Genomic DNA, 25722 nt, shown 5'->3' with positions numbered 1-25722 from the left:
TATCATGACTGTGCGCTGTGCGTCTTCAGTCGGGTCTGTTAAAACCTGTGTGTGTGTGTGTGTGTGTGAGAGAGAGAGAGAGAGATTGGGAGACTTAACAGAGTCATAACAGGGGTTTCTTATGTTACAGACTCTGCAGGCATGCATTGACTGTCTAATGTAAAATAGATGAGTAATTACTCCCCAGTGGAGACAGGAGAAATGGGTCCTTTCAGCAGAATAAAACAGAACGGAGATGGAAAGATGGGGTGTTAGAGGAGAAAGCAATTCAGTCGTTTGAGGCTCAGCGTGGCGGTAAATGTCTCTGCTCTTCCTCATTTCACACAACGCTTGTTTTCTTTTGGTCATGCATCTCGGGTTGTAACATCTGTCAACAGCTGGACCGTCATGTTGTTTCTTCCGACAGGCCGTTGCTCCCTATTATCTAGCGGCTCTATATGCAAAGCATTTTTGAGCAGAAAGACGACTAACAAGGGCACAATGGAGCTTTCGTATGTAGCCTTTATGTAGGCACACGTAAACCCTTCATAGCTAGTTATGCATGACGAAATCAGAGTAAATACATAGTTTTATATGTTATTTTGAGTTTCACTGGAGTGGTGTGATTCAGCATACTGTACATTAAATTTTTGCTGAAATCAAAATCTTAGGTCAAGTCAACAATAGAAGGCTGAACTTGAACGGTTGTCAAAGAAAGAAATATTTGTTTATAAAGTTTCTCTAATATACATTGTAGTTTTGTGCAGTGTGAGAGAGAACTCGACTTGATTTTGTCATTTATAAGTGACCTATGCTTCCAATTCATGGATCATTTTTGGGTTTTGGTGACCAAAGGCAACCTGCAGGAAATTTCAAAACACTGAATTATGACAGGAGTTCTCTGAGCTACAAGATGGTGTCATTTGGGGCTGGAGGTTGAGCTTATTTATGATCTAATTTAATTCCTGAGTGAAACTCCTCCTTTTGTCAGTGTAGAGAAGTTGGACTACATATATCTGAGATATTTTAATAAAGGAGGATAGAGTGCAGTTTCAACAATACATCTAGGTTTGCCTGATAAAGAAATGGAATAACTCTTGAGTTAAGACCTCAGAAAACGGTTTCCTGCCGACTAGTATCAAACCTTTCCAACTAAAGCACGGCGGCCGCCTTGTTAATTCAGGTCCTGATTAGAATCTAGAAGCACTATAAAGGACTATATGTGCCGCGGTATGACAGGTTGCTAACATATAAGTGTGTTATTCTCAGTCAGTTCCACCACTCCACATCACAGTGAGAATTCAACAAGTACTGTCTATCTTTTATATACAGTCTATGATTGGCCCTATGATTCCTAGTTGAGGCTACTGCTCAAAACAAGGCCTCAGGTTTCAGGCCGTAAACAAACGCTCCATGACAATGTATAAAATCCACATCATACTATCACATGTCAGTTTATGGCCAGTGTGGTCCCTTTCATAGAAGAGTTCCAGCATCCAGACAGTTCAGATTAAATTTAGATCAAACACTGAACACAATGTTTTGGGTTTTTTTTCCTTCTGTCTTTTCTTTTGGGAGATTATGCATCACTAAGCAATCTGCTCTGAGGCTCTTCTGCCTCTTTGGAGTCAATGAGTGGTGCGTAAAACATCTGGAGTGATGTATGGTCAGCATTAGGGAGTGAACCCGGGGCAGTTATTTGCTCCACAGCCGTCTGATAGGTTGTAACCCTGGAAATAGCAGTATGACCCTCATGTGTTGAGCATGGTGAGGTTTTGGTTTTTTTTATGCAGACTACATGAATGATTTCCAAAAATAGAACTGAATAAGATTTGAAATTGTAAACAGACTCTCACATGCATTGATTCCCACGCGAATCTCCATGTTTTACTTGCAGTGAACTTTGGAGCTAGCTTCTCTTTAAGCTAACAGGATTTGATATATTTATACATTTCTCTCTTCATCTTGCGATGACTCATGTATCAGTGGGTGTCCTGCACCTTGATCTCCTTCCAGAAATTTTCTTGATTTCCTCTTTTTTATTTTACTTTGCGCTGTATCCTTTTCCCTTCTCATTTCCGACTCTTCCTCCCTCCCGTTCATTTATTTATTGATTTTCATATTTTGAGAGTCAAAGTTCTCTTCTTGTACTTTCCTGTCCTCATTCCTCCACTTGTTTTTGTCTGGAGTCCAGTTTGATAATGATTTGGAGTACCGAGGCTCAGTCAGAGAGCCAGACAGACAGTAATGAGGGCAGGAATACTGATTAATGCAATCAGCGGTTTGTTTGGACTGAATGACGTTTCTAGCTCGAGTCTCAGTTAAGGACGAAAAGGTGGCAAAACCATCATTAGTCCCAGGGTCCATTGTGGATGTCGAGCATCTGAGTTGCTGAAGTGCCCTTAAGCAAAACATTAAATACTTGGCAGCTCCAAGGAGGTTGTTATCTCTTTCTTGAGCCATGGGGAGCCTGACCTTCTGGAGACAGGCTAAAGAGAAAAGAGGATCCCTCTGCAGGAATTAATAAAATATCACGCTCCTGTCAAAGGTTCTCAGTGGGATATTTTTAAACATCAAACATATTGTATGACTAATATTAGAGCCGGAGTCTGGCGTGGATGTCGGCCACTAAAGTAGCAAGAAAGTGCTGCATGGGAATGCAGATATTCTCCATCAGGAGAGCTGTCACGAAGGTGCTTTTATAAAGAAGTATGTTATAGAAATATGCTGTGCAGCTTTCTTCAGTGATCACATCCCTTCTGTGCCATCATAATTGTGTGATAGAGAGATGAATGTATGACACAGGCACAAATCCTTAGAGCTCCATTGTTCAGTCTCAGGTTGTCCAGACTGTGCGCGATCATTTATCTTCCACCTTCTTTACATATTTCCTGTATTCCTTTGAATGTCACTATCAATCAAAGGAAAAGGATGAAGAAGTATAAATAATTACATGTATCTCACTAATCTTTGGAGAGATTGCCTTAAAATTGTCTACAGACATTCACAGACCCTGTAGGTTGAAACCTGCTGATGTTGATGGTTTTTCCTAGTGACACTTACTTGCAGTTGTAAATACATTTTCTTTGTTCCCTAGTGTTTTGTTTTGCTATGGTGTGGTGTAGCGAGGATGGAAGAGGACAGCGAGCCTTTATTGGCTTATTTTCCTTTGAATTCAACAAATCCAAAACAAGAACAGAGATCCAAGAGAACATGAGGAGTGAAAGAGAAAAAATGAAAAAGCACTACAGGGAGTTAAATGGATGATCTGACGAAAGACGAAAAGAAAAAATGTTATATACAAAAGAGGTTGATTAGTGACACAAGAGAGGAACCAGACACAGGTGAAAGCAGCAGAGGGAGAAGCAGTCAATCACACAGGAGGGAAACAAAAGCAGGAAACCTTAAAAAAATTAAACAGGAAAGAATTGAGCACTGACTGAGACTGAAAATTGAATAGAAGGGAAAATAAAAACCAACAATCAACAAGACAGAGGCCAGTCGATGTTAGGGGAAAACAGTGGTTTGAGACCAAAATTATTTCAGCCACATTACTGCTTGGTCTGCAACCAGTCGCAGTCAGTTGCTGTCTTTAAATCATCTTTGGCACATCAAGAAGGCCATGAAACGACAATAAGATGCAGTCAGTCTGCTGACATTTTGCAACTTATTGGGGTCAAGTTGGCAAATAATAGTGATAATGAGGCAATGGTGCAGCTTATTGGGAAAAACATTTGCCAAGCTGATTGTTTTGCTTGCCACCAGGCGACTTGTGCAATTGCACAGGTAGGTCGCCTCATCTCCTTGCAATCAGTCTAAGACTGTTCCACTTTTTCCCAGTCACAAGGATGTTGCTCTCCTATTTTGAACCCAGTGTAACGGGGCCAGTAAGCAAAGAAAAATAAGAGAATTACAATAAAATACCAGATCTATAACAGGTTTCTGTTATTTTTGACAATCCTGTCGCACCTGCTTGCAATACCTTTATCCCCACCAATACAGCTTAAGAACCACTTCTCAACACCTTCATATGGTTATCAGCCATAGTTTTGAGTAAAATATCCAGCCCTACTTAAGTCTTGGTTGTAAAATACTCCTATTTGGTAAATGTCACTGTCGTTACGTTTCTAACACACTTGTTGTGGGCAAAATACATCTGATTAGGATGTTTAGAGGTGAAGGTGGGATGTCACATCATCATTTCACACAATTACCATAGTTAACCTTACTGGGTGTGCTTAAATGCCATTGTATAATATATAATAGTAACTGTCGTAATAGGAATCCATGTAAGCCTAAACTACAATCTTTCCTAAACCAAACCTAGTAGCCTAAATCTGAAATGAAATCTGCTCCCCAAACGATGAACCATAAGAAATTTGGTGATCCTCAACATTTCAGCAGAAGGTCAAAAGTCAAATCACAAAATCAAATTACAAATGCAAATCAAAATAAAATGGCCTAGCATAGCATGTTAGCATCACATTAACATTACTATCTGCAAAAATGAAGACTTTGATGTTTATTTGAAAAACAATGACCATCAGTACATACTGGGTCTTGGTCCAGTATTTGGATCATCACATTTAAGGTATATTTTCAAAGAAGACTACTGTCAGACATAATGATTGCCTCTTAATCAACCACAGCTTTGCAGTTCTCATAACTCACTTACATCATATGTCTTGTATTTTTGTCTCTTTGTGTCCATGCAGGATTTTGATGACTTCATCTTTGCATTCTTTGCCATCGAGATGGTGATCAAGATGGTGGCTCTAGGGATTTTTGGCAAGAAGTGTTACCTTGGAGACACGTGGAACCGTTTGGATTTCTTCATAGTGTTGGCTGGGTGAGTTACACAATTACACTCGCAAACACAAACACACAGGTGGCCAAGCATAACCGTGCATAAACACCGGAGGCTCGCACAAGGAGCAGCACGCACACATGCAACAAATTTGGATGATAATCAATCTGCAAGGCGGGATCTGGGAAACCGGTGACAGATTCAAGAACAAGGATAGAATCTGAGGAGCACAAAAAGATGTTTTGAGCTTCTAGATGTAATTGTGTCACTGGAAGCCAAGACACTGCAGGCAGAGGATCAAACAGTATTAGATTTGAAGCATGAACCTGGTAGAGCAAGCCTTCTAACTCGCACGAGGCCACGTCCCCGTGGGCTTTGCTGGATTTGCCCTTAAATAAATTTACTCTAAGTATGCCGTTAGAGGCTTTTAACTTGAAATCAGTACCACGAACCCTCTTAAATTCTTCAGATTGTGTAAAAGCTGATGAATGCATGTCGATTTTTTTCTAATTATTATTATTTCAACTTTTACAGCACTTACAATTCTGTCCTTGCTCTAGAGCACATTTATATATATTTTATGATTACACCGGGTCTACAAGCGACACATGCGCGCACACCAATGCACACACACTGTAATTTGATTAAACATGTTACAGAACATAGCCCGCTGCTTTCAGTCTGACATTTTCATCATACTACATCCCCCGCTGGTTTATAATGCCATCCTTCTGCCGCAGCTTCTGTTGTCCATCAGTGGAAACGGGACACATTTCCTTTTGTGTGTGTGTGCTGAGTGCACATTGTCCTTACATACATATATATATATATATATATATATATATATATATATATATATATATATATATATATATATATATATGTACATATATATGTGTGTGTGTGTGTGTGTGTGTGTGTACTGTATATAGAGATATAGAGAGAGCGAGATCATTCCCTTTATTTTACACTGAGCTACTGTTCCACAACTGAAGTGATGCCTTGGGTTATGTCTGCTCTCAGCTCACATTCAGTTAATTCCCGTGGTTTCCTTTCACTCCTCTTCTCTCTACCTGAATCATATATGTGAGTGGAAGCCTTTATATGATTATGGTAAGAGCTGTGTCCTTCTCGGTCATCATGACTCAGGGAGAATCTGACTCAGTGCCAATGCAACAGAAGGAACTTGATGGGAAACACCTCAGCGTTTGATACGGAGGCATTTATCTCCTGAGTGATGGGGAGGTCGTTAAAAGCAGCTCAGGCTATAGCAACGGCTAAAACACCTGCGGGGGTGACATTGCATCGTTGCAGGGAAGGCTGTATCCTGTATCCTAGGATATCGCATAGGATTACGCATCTTCTGAAGTATTCCAGTGTGAATTTTTGTATAGAAGCGTAACCGTAATAGATAACCCAGTTTATTTTTATTGCTAGTAAAATCTTTTATTATTTTTCCAAGCATACATGAAACAGCAGACATCCTGCAAAAACCTGAAACCTGAAACAGAGAGAGACATCTACATACCGGAAACAATTCATTTAATTAATCAGTTGTAAAATTTATGGCCCATATTAAATGCACAATTTTAATTTTAACTGGTTGATTTTAGCTGTGTGTAATAAAAGTAGTGGAATGAAAATCAGGTCCTGCTTTGCATGCAATCAGTTGATTGAAAATCCACTATCAGCTGAAATCACCCGCAAACCTCTGTTGGAGACAAACTTCATTTCTGTTCCCTAATCCCGATCAAGGGTTCAGTCAGGACCTCTACATTCAAAAAATGCTTTTTTTAAAATTTGTGGTATTTATATATATTTTTGCATAAATGAAAGAGCAACATTTTATCAAATGCAACATGAAATTTAGATTGTGTAAAATGCGGGTTGCAAAGCAGCTTGCAGATATGTACACCCTATCTGAAGTAATATCTATATATTTAGTGGGGCGATAAAATTCAAAAGGCATAACCTCTGAATTGGAATGCATATTGTTATATGAAACCAGTACAAGCAACTTGAAACTTTAACTTTTGGACTTTAGTATGCACTGTCACAGATCTTGTATGCATTGTGTTTTTGTCCTCCATTGCTGCTGAACTAGCATATAAGCAGGGAAATGTTCAGAAATCTTCCTAGGATGTATTCTAGGATATATGTGCACATATCACAGTCATGGACAGAGTGTGATGAAGGTGGTTTGGTCCTGCAGCCTGCCCTCGCAAGTGTTAGGGATCTTGGTTTCAAATGGCACAATGGGTTATTATCAAAGCATTCCCGCATTCACTCTTTACTCTGTAAAAACCTCTTTACACTGTGAATAATGCCACAAGAATAATTAATGGAAAACGTTTGGCATCGGAAGAGTGTGTGTTTTTATCAGAGCATGCACAATATGGAAAGTGGCAGAAAACCAGTCTTATTTCCATGCCTGTAGCTACTGGTGTCTGCACGTATGTTGGCTTACATCACAGAGTGTGGGCGTTGAGTGTATGTTAATATGTTTAGCTGTTTTCATGGGTTCTAGTATTTCTGAACAAATTTAAAAAAAATAAAAATTTCATCTGTAAGAAGAGCCCCCAGACTTGCAGAGACAATGGTAACCAAGGTAACGGCTGGTTGTCGAGCATTTGATATATCCTGGCAACAGTTGTTAAGTCTGCGGAGGAAGGCTCTGATGAACTGTTTGTTTCTTTCCTAGACGATAATTACAGCTAAGCTGCTTTTTCAGCAGGTCTGGACTCTCTTCTGCTAATCACCTCCCTGTCAGGAGGGAATGATGGAGGGATGGCTCCACGGAGCAGGTGGAAGGTGTAGAAAGGCAGATAGATGTGCAGGGGAAGAGTTTCTGATTTGTGAAAGCAGAGTGTTAAATAGATACCGTACCGCATTTGCATGCTAAAGAGGGAGACTAGTAGATTGGAGCTTTCTGTCTTAATACATTCAGCATCATTTGCATGGGACTTGAACGCAACAGCATTTGTACAAAATGTGAAAGGAAGATGGGTGTTGTTTTATTTCTTTATGTTTCAGAGCATAAAGAAAAGTCAGTGTAGTCACATTAAATGTGCCAGACCTTATCCCTAACCACAGACCGTATATAAAAGATTGGAAGTAGATACCCTGACATTACCCACTGGTTAGTTAACCCTGGACATTTTCACTGTCACCCTCTTGGTGTTTTGATATTGAGGGGATACAGCACATTTATGTGGTTTTGAGTCTAGTCGTAGTTTGAGTTGAGTTTCTAAATTGGACATCAGCATTTACTGAAGTTAAAGACGACACAATCTGAGGGTCGTTTCCCAAAGACTTCTATACAACCAGACTTCTTTTTGCAACTAGAAGAGTTGTCTCCTACTGGACACTGAAATTAATGCTGGTTTAAATACTTGTACATGGAGCATGGGGTGGCCCTGATTGCTATACCGCACAGTCATTGACTAATGGCTTGTGATTTTCAAGTAGCCGAAGTCATGGGTAATCAGCTTCAAAGTGAATTTAATATTCAATTTAATATCACCCAAAGCTGGGTAGCATGGCTGTGTGGTGGTTAGCACTGTTGCCTCTCAGGGGCTGTTCTGTTTGTCGGTGTGGGTTCTCTCTGGGTCCAAACACATGCACAGTTATGTCAGTTGATGATTCAAAGTTGGCACTCAGTGTGAATGATTGTCTGTTCCTATGTGTTAGCCTTGTAATTGATTGGCAACTTGTAGCTGGGATAGTACTCTAATGCTGAATTAAATAAGCAGATGAAGTTAATGAATGACCTAATGTTAGCAAGTAAGCCCATAAACTCGTGAGACAGAGTTTACTGAGGTCAATGACGAAAGGAACCCAGGCACTATTTTCCCATAGGCTTCTTGAAGACAACCACCCAACCCTGGATAAGTGGTAGAAAATGGACGGATGAGTTCTATACAACCCCAAGTTTTTTGCAGCTTCCAAGGTTGGCACCTGTTAGTCATTAAAAATAATGGAGTTAGATACTTTGATGTTGGCTTCACTTTTCAGACCTGGAACATATGCCCATTTTCTATCCTATGCAAGGATGCTAAGTCCATCTTTTACTATATATAGGTTTGTACATTCAATTCAATTTTATTTCAACAGCGCCAAATCACAACAGTCGCCTCAAAGCGCTTTATATTGTAAGGTAGACCCTACAATAATACATACAGAGAAAAACCCAACAATCATATGACCCCCTATGAGCAAGCACTTTGGCGACAGTGAGAAGGAAAAACTCCCTTTTGTCAGGAAGAAACCTCCGACAGAACCAGACTCACGACCCAACTGCCACAACCAGTTGGGGTGAGAGAAGGAAGGCAGGATAAAAGACGAGCCAGAGATTAATAACAAGAATGATTCAGTGCAGAGAGGTCTATTAACACATAGTGAGTGAAAAAGGTAACTACATAGGTGTTTCATAGTCCATGTTTCACTGATATCCATGAACCTATCAAACCTAAACTCATCATCATATGCATGGTAACTGTACTTTTAGCCCTGAAAGAACTGATAGTAAACAAGCAAAGCTCTGCACTATATTTTGAGAGTCAGCTGTGGAGTAAATTACCCGATAAGGGGGGTGTTTTCATTTATTTATGAATTTATTTATTGATTGCTGCAGTAGAGGCCCAATCGATAGCTAAGGGAGTGCAGTGGCACTTACTGTAGCAGACAGGCTATCCTATCAGTACATCACCCTGTCTTTACACTCTCACTGTGGTGGTGATTCCACCCAGAGAGACAGAAAGGGGGGAATGAGGGGAGCAAGGAGGGGACAGGAAGAAGGGCAGACAGAGAAGATGAAGGGAAGCGAGGCAGAGGCAGTCAGGTCGATGCCTTCGTTGGACGCCCTTAATATTTAATCTGGTTTGATGCTTGAAGGGTCCTTGGATGAAATTACTGATACTATTTGTACAGTTCAGCATGGATAACTTTTCAGTGTAACTTCTAACTTCTGCTGAAAAAAAGACTTTTTAAACATGCAATTTTTCTTTAATTACCCATAAAGTGGCAGTTAAATGAAATAAAACATGTACTATCCCACCTTTAATCATCCACTATTGTACACTGCCACAATTGAAGTCATTATATTGGATTCAAAATCAACATGCTGGCAATGTATGCAATCACTGCCTTCATCCACTGCTGGTGCGCCATCATTTCTGACCTCCACCATTGTGTTACAGCTGCAAATATACTATTTTCTTGTCAGTTACTGTAATCTAAACCCTGTCTGGTATTCTATGAATAATGGCTGTCCAGAGGAGATTCTAATACCCACTTTAAATGACAGATCTGCATCCACAGCCAACATTTTAAGCCACTGTCATTGATATATTCCGAAATATATGACAACACTGCTGGTGAAAGTTGAAATAAGAGCTGTGAAATAAATTTGCCCCTTGGAGACTACAAACATTTACACCTGTTGATTTGTCGTTTCATTTCTATCTTTTGGCACAGTTGAAGGAAGTATTTTAAAATCACGATATTAATACTATTTAATTTTGAGACTCTTTATTGGCTCAGCCACACTAGAGTAAAAATAGGATGGCAATCTCCTTGTGGCTAGGAAAAATCATTGGTTGCCTGCAAAATAAAAACTTAAATGTTTTTGCTTTGCTTTTGGAGATGGATGGCAAGTAGCTGCAGAAACCAACTTGTCCAGATGGTTAATGGTGTTCCACGCTCAACCTCGGTGCAAAGAGTTGGTCAAATGCAAGAATCGTGGTCCAACTTACACAGGCAGCAATTGCTCTCAGGCAGTTTGGCAAAGATTTTCAAATAATTGCTATTGAATTTATATATACATTTAATTGTTTACATTTATAGATACATTTATTACCAAAAAAATATATATATGCATGGATGAATTGCCAATCCATCTGCAATCTGTCTCAATCTGTCTTTGCCAATGAGAAGTGAGATTGCTGAGCTCCTGTTTGATTTTATAGGATAATTGCTAACCTGCAGCAACTATGTCACTATTTGTGGTCACCACATGACTACTGCCTGGACTCTGAATGTAAGCGCTTTATGCGAAATTATGGTTAATATGAATTTCTTTGTATGCAGAAACAAATAGATTTGCAACAGACAGCAACGGATTTGCAGTTGTCAGCAATCTATCACAAACAGATTGCATGTAGTTGCCAACTTGACTCCACTCAGTCACCGACCGACAGCAGAAGGACACAGAGATGGCAATAATTTGGGTGGTGCTGGGATCTCCAACCACCGCCCCCAGCCTGACTGTAGCAAGATGGCCAGATCGTGACACTTTTTGTGCTTTACATAATGTGCAACCAAGGTGAAATTGACAGAACATCAGAAGGATTTCATGTGTTGTGTCAGTGAGAACAGAGGTAAAGCTTTCAGAAAACCCCAAAGTATGGGCAGGCTTTACCATCATGTATGACAGTAGGCTTGCAAAAACAATCACTGGCAAACTTGGGAGGTAGAGTGTTATATATATATGTAATGTTACATACAATATATAATTTAGAGCAGGATGTGGAATTTATGTATTTATTTTCTTAAAAAGTCTGTTATAAAAGCTGTGGGGTTCATGTATATGCAAGCTGAGCCCAAACGGGAGTGACGGCATCTACCTGCTACAGAACTCTGTGATTCTTGAATGTGGCAAGAGTGGAGAATTACTAATGAGCAACTTCAGAGATGTAGAAAGATAGAAGCTGTACTGGTATTTTTTGAGCTAGTTTTAGATTGACTGGACATTTTCTCCCCCTTTGGTTCTGATTAGATATGCAAGGCTTAAAGAGATGTTCATTTCAAGGTTATGGACTCTACTAGAGGAGCTTTGGTCGACTGGTAGATCATTAAGAAAATCCCTATTCATCGTATCTGTGGCCTCAGGGCAGCATTTATGTTATCCCACTGTCCCACACAAGCTCCTCTGATAGGCTGCCCCTCGCAAACAAAACATCTGAATAGTGGCTGTGTGCCTGAGTTGACCACATTAAGGATATGTCATCTTGCAAAGACAAAAGCAGGAAAAACTGAGCTTTCAAATCACTATAAAGTCTGAAAGCACTTGCACATAGTGTAACCTCAGTGTTTTAACAGAAAATAAGGAAAAGCGTAATAGGTCCATTTAAGCAGAGTAGTATAAAAGAAGCCCGGATTTACAGTCAATTAAAAGACGCTGTCCTCCCGATGGAAGTCAGAGGAGTCAAATTTATTCAAATAGTAGAGTTCAGAAAACATTGTGCAGTCTACTAGCCATTAACCTGACCACAATCAATCCATAAAGGTAATTATATGGAGGTATCACTGTGCCGATGCTTTAAAATGCAAGCTGAGCACCTTTAACTGGCTTTAAATACTTTAAAGCATCCTCTTGGATTTCAGACTTCACACTAAAAAGAAGAGAAGAGAGAGAACCAATTTTTTTCCTGAGCATCGACTGCTTTCTTCTCTTTATGATTTATTGATGACACTTTGGATCCGTTCCAGCTGACGAAAAAAAGAGCATGAGGATGGAGGAGAGAAGGCGATGTGAGGCACAGAGAGAGGTGGCTGAAGATGTCTGGAGGGAGACAAAGTGAGGAAGGCCGATGGAGGGAGAGATGTTGGAAGAGGTCAAAAAAGTAAAAATAAAAAACACACAAGGTGAAACAGGAAGACACGCATTAGTGAGTGAGTTAGTGAAGAAGCTGGATGCATTTTTTAAACCTTAATGAAGTTTTTTAGTTACAATTTTAAATATTCTCATTTGCTTTCATGAGAAAATCGATATCAGCTTCACACCTTTGGGTTCAGCACAGACAAATGAAGCGTTCCTCGCTGCTTTGATTTCAGTAAATTTAGTGTGTACAGTTAGGATGACTGGACCCGCTGAGCGGAGGCGAGCTGATTAACTAGTATTCTAGCCACTGGCCTAAATACTAATAAGCATCCCTATCTGTGAGGAATACAGGCATTTCTACCTTTATGTGAAATAATTCCCCATGCTTAAATTTTCAGTTAATAAGCCTTTCATGGAACTGTGCTGCTGCCAGTTATTAGGTGCCTTGAAGGCGTCTTCTTTTCTTAAGCTCATATTTTGAATGATGTTCTGTTCAAGTTAAATACTTTAGTGATTATTATTATTTAGAGCTTCCAGCAAACCAGAATTTTATCATTCAAATCAAATTCATCTTTCTTATCTTTTTTCTTTCAGTTCATGGCTGTATGGGAACTTATGCTAGCTGTCACAGGGTGAAAGGCAGCAAACGTCCGGATAGCATTCATGCTGTCAGAGGGCTAACACTCACAGACAGACAGTTATTAATAATAATCACATTCGTACCGACAGCAAACTTAGAACCACCAGTTAACCCAACACAAATTCACACTTAAAGAACCAGTTTGTTTGCTGACCATATGGGTTTGTAGGAATCATAAGCTAGGCAGCATGTATATGATGCTCCAAGCTAGCTATTTAAAGCTAATTTTGTTTTACTTTAAAGAATATAAAAACCATGAAACCATTACATGAAGCTCACAGTAGTTCACAGCATTTCCAAAAATGAAATCTTTTTGTATCTATGTCTAACATACCCGTTTAAAGCTGTTTGCAATGTCCCTGTGAGTATTTTTATCCAGACTTTAATTTTAAGTTTCTGATATGCTGCTAACCTTCACCGTTTGGACCAGCAGCAAAGGGTGGAGAGGGGAAGAAGAAAAGGAGATAGAGACCTCTGTAATGTTACACAAATCAGGCCTTTAATTCCTTTCTTACATGGAATATGAACAGAATGCGTCACACGCACAGTTTAAAGCGGAAAGCTCGACTGGAAAGAACAGCAGCTCTCCGCCTCAGATTTCAGCTTAAGCATCACTTAGCCTCAAATGCAGTGCACGCTGTGATCTAATAAATGAAGACTTGTCTCAGAGAATCTTTGCCAAATAGCTTGAATGCTTCAGCTTTCAGAGGGCCGGCTCGATTAGCATTTTTTGCCGTTATCAGGTGTGAATTTCATGGTATGCTGGGACTTGGTGTATGTAAACATGAGTGATGTTCTAAGAAAGATTCATGAATCTTCTGCAGTTCAAAAGATGTTGAGAAAATGTCAAATAAGGTTGATTCGAAGCCACTGTGTGCAGAGGAGTTATTTGACGGCAGCGGCGCCTGCAGATGGAGCAGCGGCAGCAGCAGAGAGGAGCAGCCGAAGTTCAGAGCTGAAGATGTTGCCCACAGCAGCACAGGACAGCTGGAAATATGTCAGAAGATAATTCCAGTGTGCATATTTCAAACTAAATCATCTATTGCTAGAAACAAGATACGGTAAAACGTATAAAATGCTGTACTTGTGGTACTCGTACACTTATGGTGTTACTCCTGTAACATATTTCTTGGATTGATATGCATATCCGGCTAATTGTAGTGGGGACAAGGCACATCTGCAGTCACAGCAAGGTTACTTGTACAGCGCTTAAACCAAATGATCTACTTAACCATCACTTCTGGTAAACACAAGTCCAGCACACCTCCCTAATCCAGCTAAAATTACAAATCATCATCTACAGATTTATGTTCATCTATAGCTTAAATGAGCCCAGAGACACAAGACTGATTAAGTCGAGTTGAGCAACACCAGCTGTACCTCCAGATGCATATAAAACTGATTTAACTTGTGTTACATTATAGCACTTTCTATACAGTACAGCACAGAAGGCACATTTGAATGTTGCACTCTTTGTGTAATATAACAGTTCCAGAGCAAAAGCACACAGACACAGAAAGGGCATCCATGAACAATAGTGGCCATTAAACAAACTGTTCGCTGTCCAGCAGCAGGTCTCCCGGACTCTCCCTCCTCCATCTTTCTATGAGCTTGTGCTTAACAGCATCAGGACTAGACTGCTGTATTTTCCTGTCCTGGCTGTCCTTATCCACCTGGGTTCTCCTCCATTAGCTAGATTATTTCCCCACTACAAGTGGGTCAGCAGATCGGCCATAGATTATCAGTCAGAAGGAGGGAGAGAAGGGAAAATGAGAGTAAGGGGAGGGATGCTGGAGGGATGGAGATAAGAGAGCTAGATGAAAAAGGTTGAGTTGAGATGTTTTATAGCTTCGTACTGTAGGGATAAAATCCGGTCGCAAGACTGTCCACATATTATCAGCCAAAATAACATCGTGTTAATAGAAAGGAGGATCCTGTGGCCTCTGTTGTTTCACCTCGTGTTCCTAAATTAAATCTGCTTTCATTAGTCATTTGTGGGAAATCCTCTCTGTGCACAGAAGGTAAATGCTCTTAGAGAGTAAAAAAAAAGAACCAACAGTTTCCTAAACAGCCTTGAGCAATCTGACCGTGAACTCACTGAATGTTTTACAGTATGATGTTGCGCTTCGGCTGCCAAGTAGGGTGATTATCATGAAATGACACTGGTTTTAATAAATGAATGAATATGCTTGTTTTATTATTTTCTGTGAGGCACCAGTGATTCAGTTTTCTCTACCTGGATGTGGTTGCACCAGTAATTCTTTAATCCACAAACAAACTAGAAGCTAAACTTGTATTTAAGTTTAAGGTTAAACTGAATATATAATATAATATTATATTTAGGAGATGGTAATTGACTTCAGAAGAACAAAGCGATGTGAGCACTCTACCCTCTACATTGATGGGGAGGAAGTAGAAAGGGTAGAAAACTTTAAGTTCCTCGGAGTCCACTTCTCGGCCGACCTTATCTGGTCCACAAACATCTCCCACCAGGTAGGGAAAGCACAACAAAGGCTGTACTTTCTCAGGAAACTACGTCAGGCCCAATTACCCCAGAGACTGCTAGTAAACTTCTACCACTCCACCATCGAGAGCCTTCTGACTTACTGCTGCACACTCTGGTTCAACTGCTGCATCGCAGAGGACAAGAGGAAACTGCAGCGGGTGGTGAGGGCAGCAGGGCAGACTTCAGCAGAAAGCCAGCATCATCATCAAAGACCCCTCACACCCTGGACACTCACTTTTTCCCCCCTTCCCTCTGGTAAACGCTACAGGTCCATCAGGTCATTAGACAAACAGATTCAACAGAAGTTTTTACCCACAGGCTGTCAAACATGCCCTACCTCCACCCTGATTGGAGGATAACTGCACTGCCAACACTCATGGACATTACACCTTATTTATAAATCGTATTTCTGTTTATACTTCAATGCAACCATGCACTGTGTATAGTGCTGGCGGAGCGCTGCTGACGTCGACTGAGAAAATTGTCAGGCGGTGGAAGGAATACTTCGAGGACCTCCTTAATCCCACTGACATGTCTTCCAAGGAGGAAGCAGAGTCTGGGGATGAGGGGAATGACCCGCCAATTTCCGGGGGCGAGGTCACTGAGGCAGTTAAACAACTCCTTGGTGGCAGAGCCCCTGGTGTTGATGAGATCCGCCCCGAGTTCCTGAAGGCTCTGGACGTTGTAGGGCTGTCCTGACACGCCTCTACAATGTTGCGTGGAGATCAGGGGCAGTACCCCTGGACTGGCAGACCGGGGTGGTGGTCCCCATCTTTAAGAAGGGAGACCGGAGGGTGTGTTCCAACTACAGGGGGATCACACTCCTCAGCCTCCCTGGGAAAGTCTATGCCAGGGTGCTGGAAAGGAGAGTTCGTCCGCTAGTCGAACCTCGGATACAGGAGGAACAATGCAGTTTTCGTCCTGGTCGCGGAACACTGGACCAGCTCTTTATCCTCTCAAGGATACTTGAGGGTGCATGGGAGTTTGCCCAACCAGTCTACATGTGTTTTGTGGACCTGGAGAAGGCATTCGACCGTGTCCCTCGGGTGTCCTGTGGGAGGTGTTCTTGGGGAGTATGGGGTGTCTGGCCCATTGCTACGGGCCATTCGATCCCTATACAACTGTTGCAAGAGTTTGGTTCGCATTGCCGGCAATAAGTCGGACTCGTTCCCGGTGGGTGATGGGCTCCGCCAGGGCTGCCCTTTGTCACCGGTTCTGTTCATAATTTTTATGGACAGGATTTCTAGGCGCAGCCAAGTGGCGGAGGGCTTTCGCCGGTGGCCTCAGAATCTCATCTCTGCTTTTTGCAGATGATGTGGTTCTGTTGGATTCATCAGGTGAAGGCCTCCAGCTGGCACTGGAACGGTTCGCAGCCGAGTGTGAAGCAGCGGGAATGAGGATCAGCACCTCCAAATCTGAGGCCATGGTTCTCAGCCGGAAAAGGGTGGAGTGCCCACTCCGGGTCGGGGATGAGTTCCTGCCCCAAGTGGAGGAGTTCAAGTATCTCGGGGTCTTGTTCGCGAGTGATGGGAGAAGGGGCCGGAGATCGACAGGCGGATTGGTGCTGCGGCTGCAGTGATGCAGACGCTGCACCGGTCCGTCGTGGTGAAGAGGGAGCTGAGTGTAAAAGCGAAGCTCTCAATTTACCGGTCGATCTACGTCCCTACCCTCACCTATGGCCACGAGCTGTGGGTAGTGACCGAAAGAACGAGAACGCGGATACAAGCGGCAGAAATGAGCTTCCTCCGAAGGGTGGCTGGCCTCTCCCTTAGAGATAGGGTGAGAAGTTCGGCCATCCGGGAGGGGCTCAGAGAGAGCCGCTGCTCCTCCACATCGAAAGGAGCCAGTTGAGGTGGTTCGGGCATCTGACAAGGATGCCTCCTGGGCGCCTCCTGGGTGAGGTGTTCGGGCATGTCCCACGGGAGGAGGCCCAGGGGCAGACCCAGGACACGCTGGAGAGATTATATCTCTCGGCTGGCCTGGGAACGCCTTGGTGTTCCCCCGGATAAGCTGGAGGAGGTGGCTGGGGAGAGGGAGGTCTGGGCTTCTCTGCTTAGGCTGCTGCCCCCGCAACCCGGCCTCGGATAAAGCGGATGAAGATGGAGATGGCAACCAACACCCCTACCTCTTTAAACAGTTTTTATTATAACCTTATTTAGTATAGTTCCAACAGCACCCACCCCCCCCACTCAATGTGCAATATCGCTGATCACACTGCACCTCTCAATGCACCTGCTAGTTAGATGGCATGTATGTGTATGCTTATAGATGTAAGCGTGTATGTGGAAATATGTGTGTGTATGCATGTACGGATGCAAATATGTATATATACATATATGTATGTATGTGCGTGTATGTTTGCAGGTGTATGTATAACTTGTACATATCTTTCTTGTGTAAATGTAAATTTGTCTGTAATTGTGTAAATACTTACGCTATTGTGTACTCCACACACATGGAGAGATGTCAAACTGCCTTTCATTGTTCTTGTAACAGTGACAATAAAAAGCTATTCTATTCTATTCTAAGATGAAATATGCTTAGAATTACACATAGATGTATGTGTGTTGTATTGATGTGCGATGCTGCATCAATACAACACAGTAAATACAGGGCCAGTAATACCTAAATCTATACTTTTATAAAGACAGCTTAAGTGTCATGATTAATGGAATAAATCGTCATTGATGATCACATTCTGAACACATTTTAATGAATACTAAATCAGTGTGATCTTTATTTTGCACAATAATTGTTTAACACAACAAAACACAGCTTATTTTAAAATCCTCCCAAGCACTTTGGGTCAAGCTCTGTTGTTTAAATGTGCTAAAGGTTATAAATAAAATAGAGCATAGTGCATGTTTGAGGTGGCATAAAATATTTATCCCTAAAATCCAACCCTTAAGTAATTTGATTACATGTAAATTTACCATGTAATTTACAATGCAAAACGTTAACTTTAATGAAATCTGCTCAAATGAAATTCACTTGACTGTTATACAGTCAGTCTATATCAGGGGTGCCCAATCCCAGTCCTCGAGAGCTACTGCCCTGCAGCTTTTAGATGCGTCCTTGTTCGAGCACACCTGAATCAAATGAATGGCTCGTTATCAGGCCTTTGCCAGACTTGATGGCATGCCGAATTGGTAATCCAACTATTTGATTCAGCTGTGTTGGAGTAGGGATGCATCTAAAAGCTGCAGGACAGTAGCTCTCGAGGACTGGGATTGGGCACCCCTGGTCTATATCAACCATATGTTCATTAATGATGAATTATTTGAATAAATAAACATTTGGGTTTTTTGTATGTCAGTTTTTATTCAGAATCATTGCTTCATGTTTGAGTGAGGCAGAGTGTAAAGTGTCATATAAAGAGCAGCGCAATCATTTATGTGTGTCTGTGCAGTGAGTCCAGGCTTAAAATAAACATGAGAAACCAGATGTGCCATTGCATTGTTGAGAGTTGCTCCATGAGGTATTAAAGATTATAATTACTGTGGTTATAAAAATTATTCTGGTTTTTCTCGTCACAATGGGCAAATATGTTGCTTGAAGACAAAAACATTCATCTCGGTAAACACTCGTAAACAACATTTTCTTTAGATTTTGTCACCACGACTTCATGGTAACTGAAACTGAAAGAGTTTTCAGCTCCAGCTCGTTACTTTTCTTTTGTGCCGTGAAAAACTAGATAGTAAACTGTACAATTTGCTGACATTAACATGCAGGATTTGTGTACCTGTAATTTAAAAGACTGACCAATGACATTTTAAGAAAGAAAAAGTTAATAAGATAGTGTCTGCCAAAGGATGTGCTGCAATTATAGGTTTTTACTAGATAGAAATCTTTGTGGACAGACACATTATTATGATAACAAGATGCTTCTATGCATAATTTCTTCAGTTTTGCCTTTGTGCATCACCACAGTAGATTTTAGATCAAACAAATGAATACGTGAAATGCAGATTTTCAGCTTTAATACAAAGACTTTTCACAATATTTGGAGGCTCTAAAGTAAATGAGCAATTGCCTGACAACCAGTTTCATGGTCAGGTCAGGTTCCTTTTTTATTTCATGACAAAAAAGCTGGAGTTGATTTGCAGAGTTGAGTTTGTGCATTATAAGAGTATGTGTGTGTGTTTGAGGGGCCAAATCAACAATCTGGAAATCTTAAAAAGACTGAAAGTACTCGCCAGCTCGGCAACTGAAAGGCACGAAAGACAACAGAAAACAACTGAAGTGCATGATGACAGAATTATTTCCATAGATCGGGGAAAAAAAGCCTCACAACACTTAACCAAGTCAAGAACACTTTAGTATTCTTCAATGGCCAAGTCCTGGAAGGATTAGGGCCACTGGGAAAAAACAGCCCATTCTCACTCCCGAGGCGTAATATACCGACGATTTGCCACGTCCCGAGGTGTTCCATGGGAAGGCGAAAGGTGACCTTCCACATTTCTATGCTATGCGCTGGGTTGTGGTCGAAATCCAGTCGAACGACGGTCCTGCGGTAATAGACGTTCCAGCCACGTATTCCAGCTCTAACCCTAACCACCACTTTAATAACGTTAGGTAGTGTTTTCCAAAGTGATTTAAGTAAAACAAATGTGCATGTGTAGATTCATTCCAAACGGTTCTCATGTTTCCTCATTTTTCCGATCTCGTAGCGACGTGTTGGGTGCCCAGAAACATAATATATGGATGATTTGTCACCGAGCGTAAAATGTTCTGTTTTGGGAGTGAGAACGTGTTGGAAAATGGGGGCATCTTTTCAATTTTTTTCCCCAATAATTCTGAGAAAAAAGACGGAAGTCTGAAATTGATCTCAGAATTCTGACACACCACTGTTTCTTTTTCTTAGTGGCTCAAATCCTCCAGTTTTTAGTTTATATAAATGAATGCAGAGAGAGAAAACAGCATTTGTTGACTTTCATGGGTTCTAGACTTCAGTCACTGGATTTTCACTGATGAAAATCCTACATTTAAAATTATGTTCATTTATCCATTTAGTTTCATCGCCTGAAAATGTGCATAAAAACATCTCTTGTCTTCAACATGATTAACTGAATTCATAAAGTTTAGCCAAATGTTGTTTCATAGAATAACCCTGATTCTTCACTCGGGTGGCATTTTCATGTTCACTAAGTTTAAATAAAAAGGTCTTGATGGACTGTAAGTGGCGAGGGTGTCAGCGGGATATGACGCTCTGCAGTTATCAAAAAAACAGAAAAAGCACTCTTGTAATTTTTTGATAATGACAAAAAACCCCTCAGGCATTAACTAATTTGTAAGAAAATTGCTCTGTTCACTTTGATTTTGTTTGATCGGGAAACAGCAGGTCGGAACTGGGCTGTTTTATATGCAGGCGAGACGGCGTTGTTGTCACAGTTTGTGAGCACAGTTTCAATTCAAAATATAACAATAAAAAACAGCTTTTGGAGAGAGCGACAGTAAAAACACAGCACTGTTTTTTTGTAATATATTTATTCATTCATGCTACCTTTTTAAAGTGAGTCCTATCCCATTTCCATCAGCAGAAAGTCTAAAAGTTAGACTTCCAATGTAGACATACCAACTCTGGAGCGTCCAGGAGCAACATATTTAATACGTATCCTGAAGCAGTTCTCTCGCTAAGATCTCCTAACCCTGAGGGGGAAAAGAAAAGGAGATTTCCCTCAGTATCTGAGAAATAGGGATATTCAGTCATCAGCCATGACTGTAAAGAGTAAGTTGGTTAACATTTGGGTTAGATAGCAGTAGAGTGGGTTGATGGAAGAAAGTGTTACCGATGAAAGGTTTTCAGTCTGATTCAGCATGAAAACACTCCATCTGTCTACAGAGTGGTTCCTCTCTGCAGGTTTTCCTCTCTGCACTTCTTTCTGATGATACCACATGCTCTTACATTAATATCATACTCCATACGGCTATCCATTTTCTTAACTGTTTATCTGGCTAGAGTCGTGGGAAAACTGGAGGGTACACCCTCGACAGGTTGCCATCTATTACATGGCAATATCGGAATCATCACCCGCTGTTATGAATGCAGTGGCCTGAAATGCAAATGTTGCCTTTTCACACAAGCACACACTCAGAGCGATCCATCAGTCATAATCCATTTGCTGTGGGACATCTAGGGTGACAGCTTGCCTGTCACTGATATGAGGGCGAATAGAAAGCAAACAATATGTGACTAAAGGAGTATCAGAGGAAGCAACAGATGACGGTTATTTCGTAATATATAAAGAAATGGCATGACAGACTATGACAGGAAAGAGTAGTCTATTCCTGGATCTAAAAACAAGGTGAGTGTAGTTCACACAGTGTGTTGTAGAAAGTCAAAACACCAGTTGGCACCAAAACTGCCAATAACTATTAGCTGAATGCATTCATAAGTGTTAATGAACGAGATTCAAATGTATTATTTTCTGAAGAAACTTATTCAGTTTATTCCAGTTTTATTCTATAGCACCAAATGCTATAGATCAGTAGCTTCACTATGATTAATATTGAAATGAAAGATATTTCTATTAGCGTTGAAGGTTTTGGAAGGTCGCTGTTCCAGTAGCAGTTTCTTCTCCTGCGCTTTATGCTAAGCTATAATCTATCTATGGATTCATCACTTTTGTATATATTTTTGTAATTTATGTCTACCATCGTTGCACAAGGTACAATTTACACATTTTGGCTTTGCCTTGGTTATTAGTAAACTCTTTGTCCTCTTTTTAAAGAAGACATTACATTGCATTAGCATACAGTGGATTAGCATAAATGACAAAGACACCACCAGTTCAAGCAAAGTGTATATAAATGTTTCTACCATTTTCACCAGCTAGTTGGTAAACTTAGCTGCTACCATATTATGCTGGCAGTCACTAAAAAGGCAGCTGTTAATGTGAAAAGAAAAAAACTGCATTAATAGAAGCTAACATCTTCACAGAGAGGGAGCACAATACCTAGGAATGACTAACATCACCTAAATGGTGTTACATATTGGGTGTGACTTCATAGCTAAATAAACTGGGGGTTTTTTTTAAATATCCAAAGAGCGGATATCCAAAATATCCAACTTATATCCAAAATATCCAACTTAGTCTACAAACTGCAGGATGAAACAAGCATGGAAAATTGACCCTGACATTCAATGCTAATAGCTTTCTATTAAAAAGCATTGCACTCAATTTTAACCCTCAAATGTGCAACTATGTAGTAATAGAACTGTCACTAGACCCCATTTGTTTAAATTCCATTAGCAAGCAATTTCATTTCTATTAGCCACTCTTTATGTTGTGCTAGGCTAAACATGCCCTGGAGCTTTCTGTGCACTTTAAATTCACTACAAAGCTTTGTCTAATAACAGACATAATGTAGACATGATCAGCTTCTCTTTGTGCAGTGATCAATGGATAGTGTAGCAGTGGGTGTGCATACTGTATGCTTTACTGTCATGATAACTTTGCCTAAACCATTTCAGGATACCCAGTCATTCGTCAATGCGCTAGGCAGCCAGAATCCTCCCCAGCTAACCTCATCAGTTATTCAGCAAGTGTATTTCAAACCTTATTTATCACAGAATTCCTTCACAGATACAACAAACTCTCTGGCCTCAAATTGAGCATGAAAACCAAGAAGGCTCCATCAAAATTTGTCAATTCCTTTCAGCGTTTCGCCGTCTATCCATCATGATTTGCATATAAATACTCCACTGGAAAGCCGGCCAGGGAAATTATGAAACAATATACAGTAGCGAGGTTCTTTTTCATATCTCCCACTATTGATTTCTGAAAAACTATCAAACAGACAGTATGGAAAAAAAAAAAATTTAAAAATGTCTTATGCATACCATGGATAGTTTGATATTTAAACATTGCTTCATTAGAAACAAATGGACAAAACAGACAAGCCCAATTTTAAATCTTTGCATGCATGCTGTTGCACGTGTGCAACAGACACCATAATATAGTTTGACAAAGCAGCAACCTCCAGGGCTGAAAAATGAAGCCTGGATCGAAATGCTTCAATGGCCACTTGGGGCTGGCTCCAATAGCGAGTAAATCCCTGCAGACTTTCATGGTAAAAATGGCCATTGATTTCTTCCATACTGTTTATATTTGCTTCATCTATGAGTACTTCTTATTTATGAGGCTGGTGGCTACTTAATTTGATCACAGTACAGTGGCCGTGATCAGACAGATGGATACGCTGACTGAGGTGGACAGAAGATGGACAGACAGAAAGATAGAGGGCGACAGATAAAGGTTAGGTGAGGACAGCACTGATTAAACATTTTACAGTGTCCTACATTACTGAGCTGCCTCGCGTACTTTTTCCTATTATAGTTCTTTCTGGGTGGCATTATGTCCGGTGTATTTGTGTGCATGCTCCGTTAAGAAGGTGGCGTCGCTGGAAAGCGGCGTGTGTACCATCCTTCATGTGCCTGGCTCTTCAGGCACAAACACACACACGTCCAGCCTTTGCGATAAGAGAGAGGACAAACCAAGAGGCATCACGCCCAGAAGTGTGTGTGTGTGTGTGTGTGTGTGTGTGTGTGTGTGTGCAATGATATACACACTTTATGTCTTTGGTGGCTTTATTTTAAATTACATGAATTTCATTACACATTTCTGCAAGTTTGTCCTTGTGAGGATATATCTATATAAAGATATGCAGGGGCGCCGTATCAGTGTGTATACAGAGTACAAAAAAGAGAAGAAGAAGAAGTGTGTTTCGTCCTCCACTTCACCCTCTTGCGTAGATCTGCTTCAGTTTGGAATTTGCCTCATGCAAACTCCCTGCAAGGCTGGACCTCCCCCGTGTTCTGCGTCCTCCTCCCCGTCGCCCTGCCCTCTATCAGCATCATCAACGCTGGCACGGACACTGACAAAACAGCGCACGACTTCCTGCAGTTGAGATCGTTTGTTTGATACACTCCATTTCTCCTCAGCTGTTTCTTCATTCCAGATGAGGGGAGATGGGTCAGTTTTCACTGAGCACATCGACCGTCATCTGGCTCTAATCAGGGGCAGCAAGTGTTTTTACAAAGTCTATTTTTGAGCAGACATCATTCATCATCTGCTTTTTAAGTTTGTTTATGTAAATCTGTCTGACGAAAAAATTACCCTAATATTTGTTGCTCTGGGGGATTTATAGCTTGTCTGTGGCGCTTGAACACAAGTTTCCCATCCTGATGATGATACCGTAAATTTCCCACAGGGACCTCAGTGCTCAAAACTGAGATCATGCTGGATTTATTATATGTTCTCCTACTGGTGAGATTCTTTCACTTTTTTGCCCTCACTGTGCTCATGTAAGCCGCTGTCTGGTTGCGGGATGGACAGTACTAGGAAAATACTGTACACACCAAATGAAAATGAGGATGCTTTGAAGTGCATATGTATCTGTTTTTCATATTTATTAAGAAAACAAAAAATGAATGGGCATCGACACACAGTTAATGTCATTTGAACATCATAGAAACAGTTGGTACTATTAAAGGGAACCCATATGGAAAAGATATATATAAATCTTATAAAGTTTATATCTGTCTTTTGTGAAACTTGTATGAAAAGCATACAAGAGTGAAAACAGATATAAGATCCCTTGAAAAATCATATAAATGGAACTTGTATGTTTTGAATACTTGTTAAAAGAATATATGAAAGTAATGAGAAAGTGGCCACTTTCATGAGTAAATCATATAAGCCTTATATGATTCACTATATGAAGTAGGCCACATCTTATGTAAGTCTTTTATAAGTTTTTACTGTTCCTTTTCCATATGGGAAAATAGTCCCTTGGTGGAAGGGCAGTATATGCAGAATTACATCTTAGATGAGTTGGAAATGTCCTTCAACTATATAAATATAGATAACAGATGAAATTATCCGGTCTTTAAGTGATGAATCCTACTTCCGGGTCCAAACTACTCTGCATTTATTAAGGCTGTTGTGTTTTTAACATGTTTTAATGCTTTGTATTTTGTTCTATTTAATCTAAGCAAGCCCCTAAAAAAAGGAAGTGATCACTGTCGGCCTCTCTCGGTTTTTATTACCACTATTTATTTTAAAGTTCAGTTTTTAAAACCTTACAGAGTAACTACAGCCCAGCCCATGAAGCAGTGTATTAATGACTAACCTCGTATTGTGGATTATCTCAGTTATTAAGGCACTTTCATAAGCTGACTTGAAATA

At 40.7% G+C, this 25722-nt stretch overlaps 1 protein-coding gene across 1 annotated transcript in view; it reads left to right on the top strand.

Annotated features, from left to right (window-relative positions):
• The window catches only part of cacna1g (calcium channel, voltage-dependent, T type, alpha 1G subunit), a 321041-nt gene that overhangs the window by 135820 nt on the left and 159499 nt on the right, over positions 1-25722 (top strand). The window contains exon 4 of the mRNA XM_039616673.1: positions 4695-4828. Within this exon, the coding sequence (XP_039472607.1) occupies positions 4695-4828 (134 nt within the window). The remainder of the gene's footprint in view (positions 1-4694; positions 4829-25722) is intronic.

Source organism: Oreochromis aureus, linkage group 8 (genome assembly GCF_013358895.1).
Source record: "Oreochromis aureus strain Israel breed Guangdong linkage group 8, ZZ_aureus, whole genome shotgun sequence".
In the NCBI taxonomy this organism is placed as follows: domain Eukaryota; kingdom Metazoa; phylum Chordata; class Actinopteri; order Cichliformes; family Cichlidae; genus Oreochromis; species Oreochromis aureus.
This window is presented reverse-complemented; position numbering and strand designations above follow the sequence as displayed.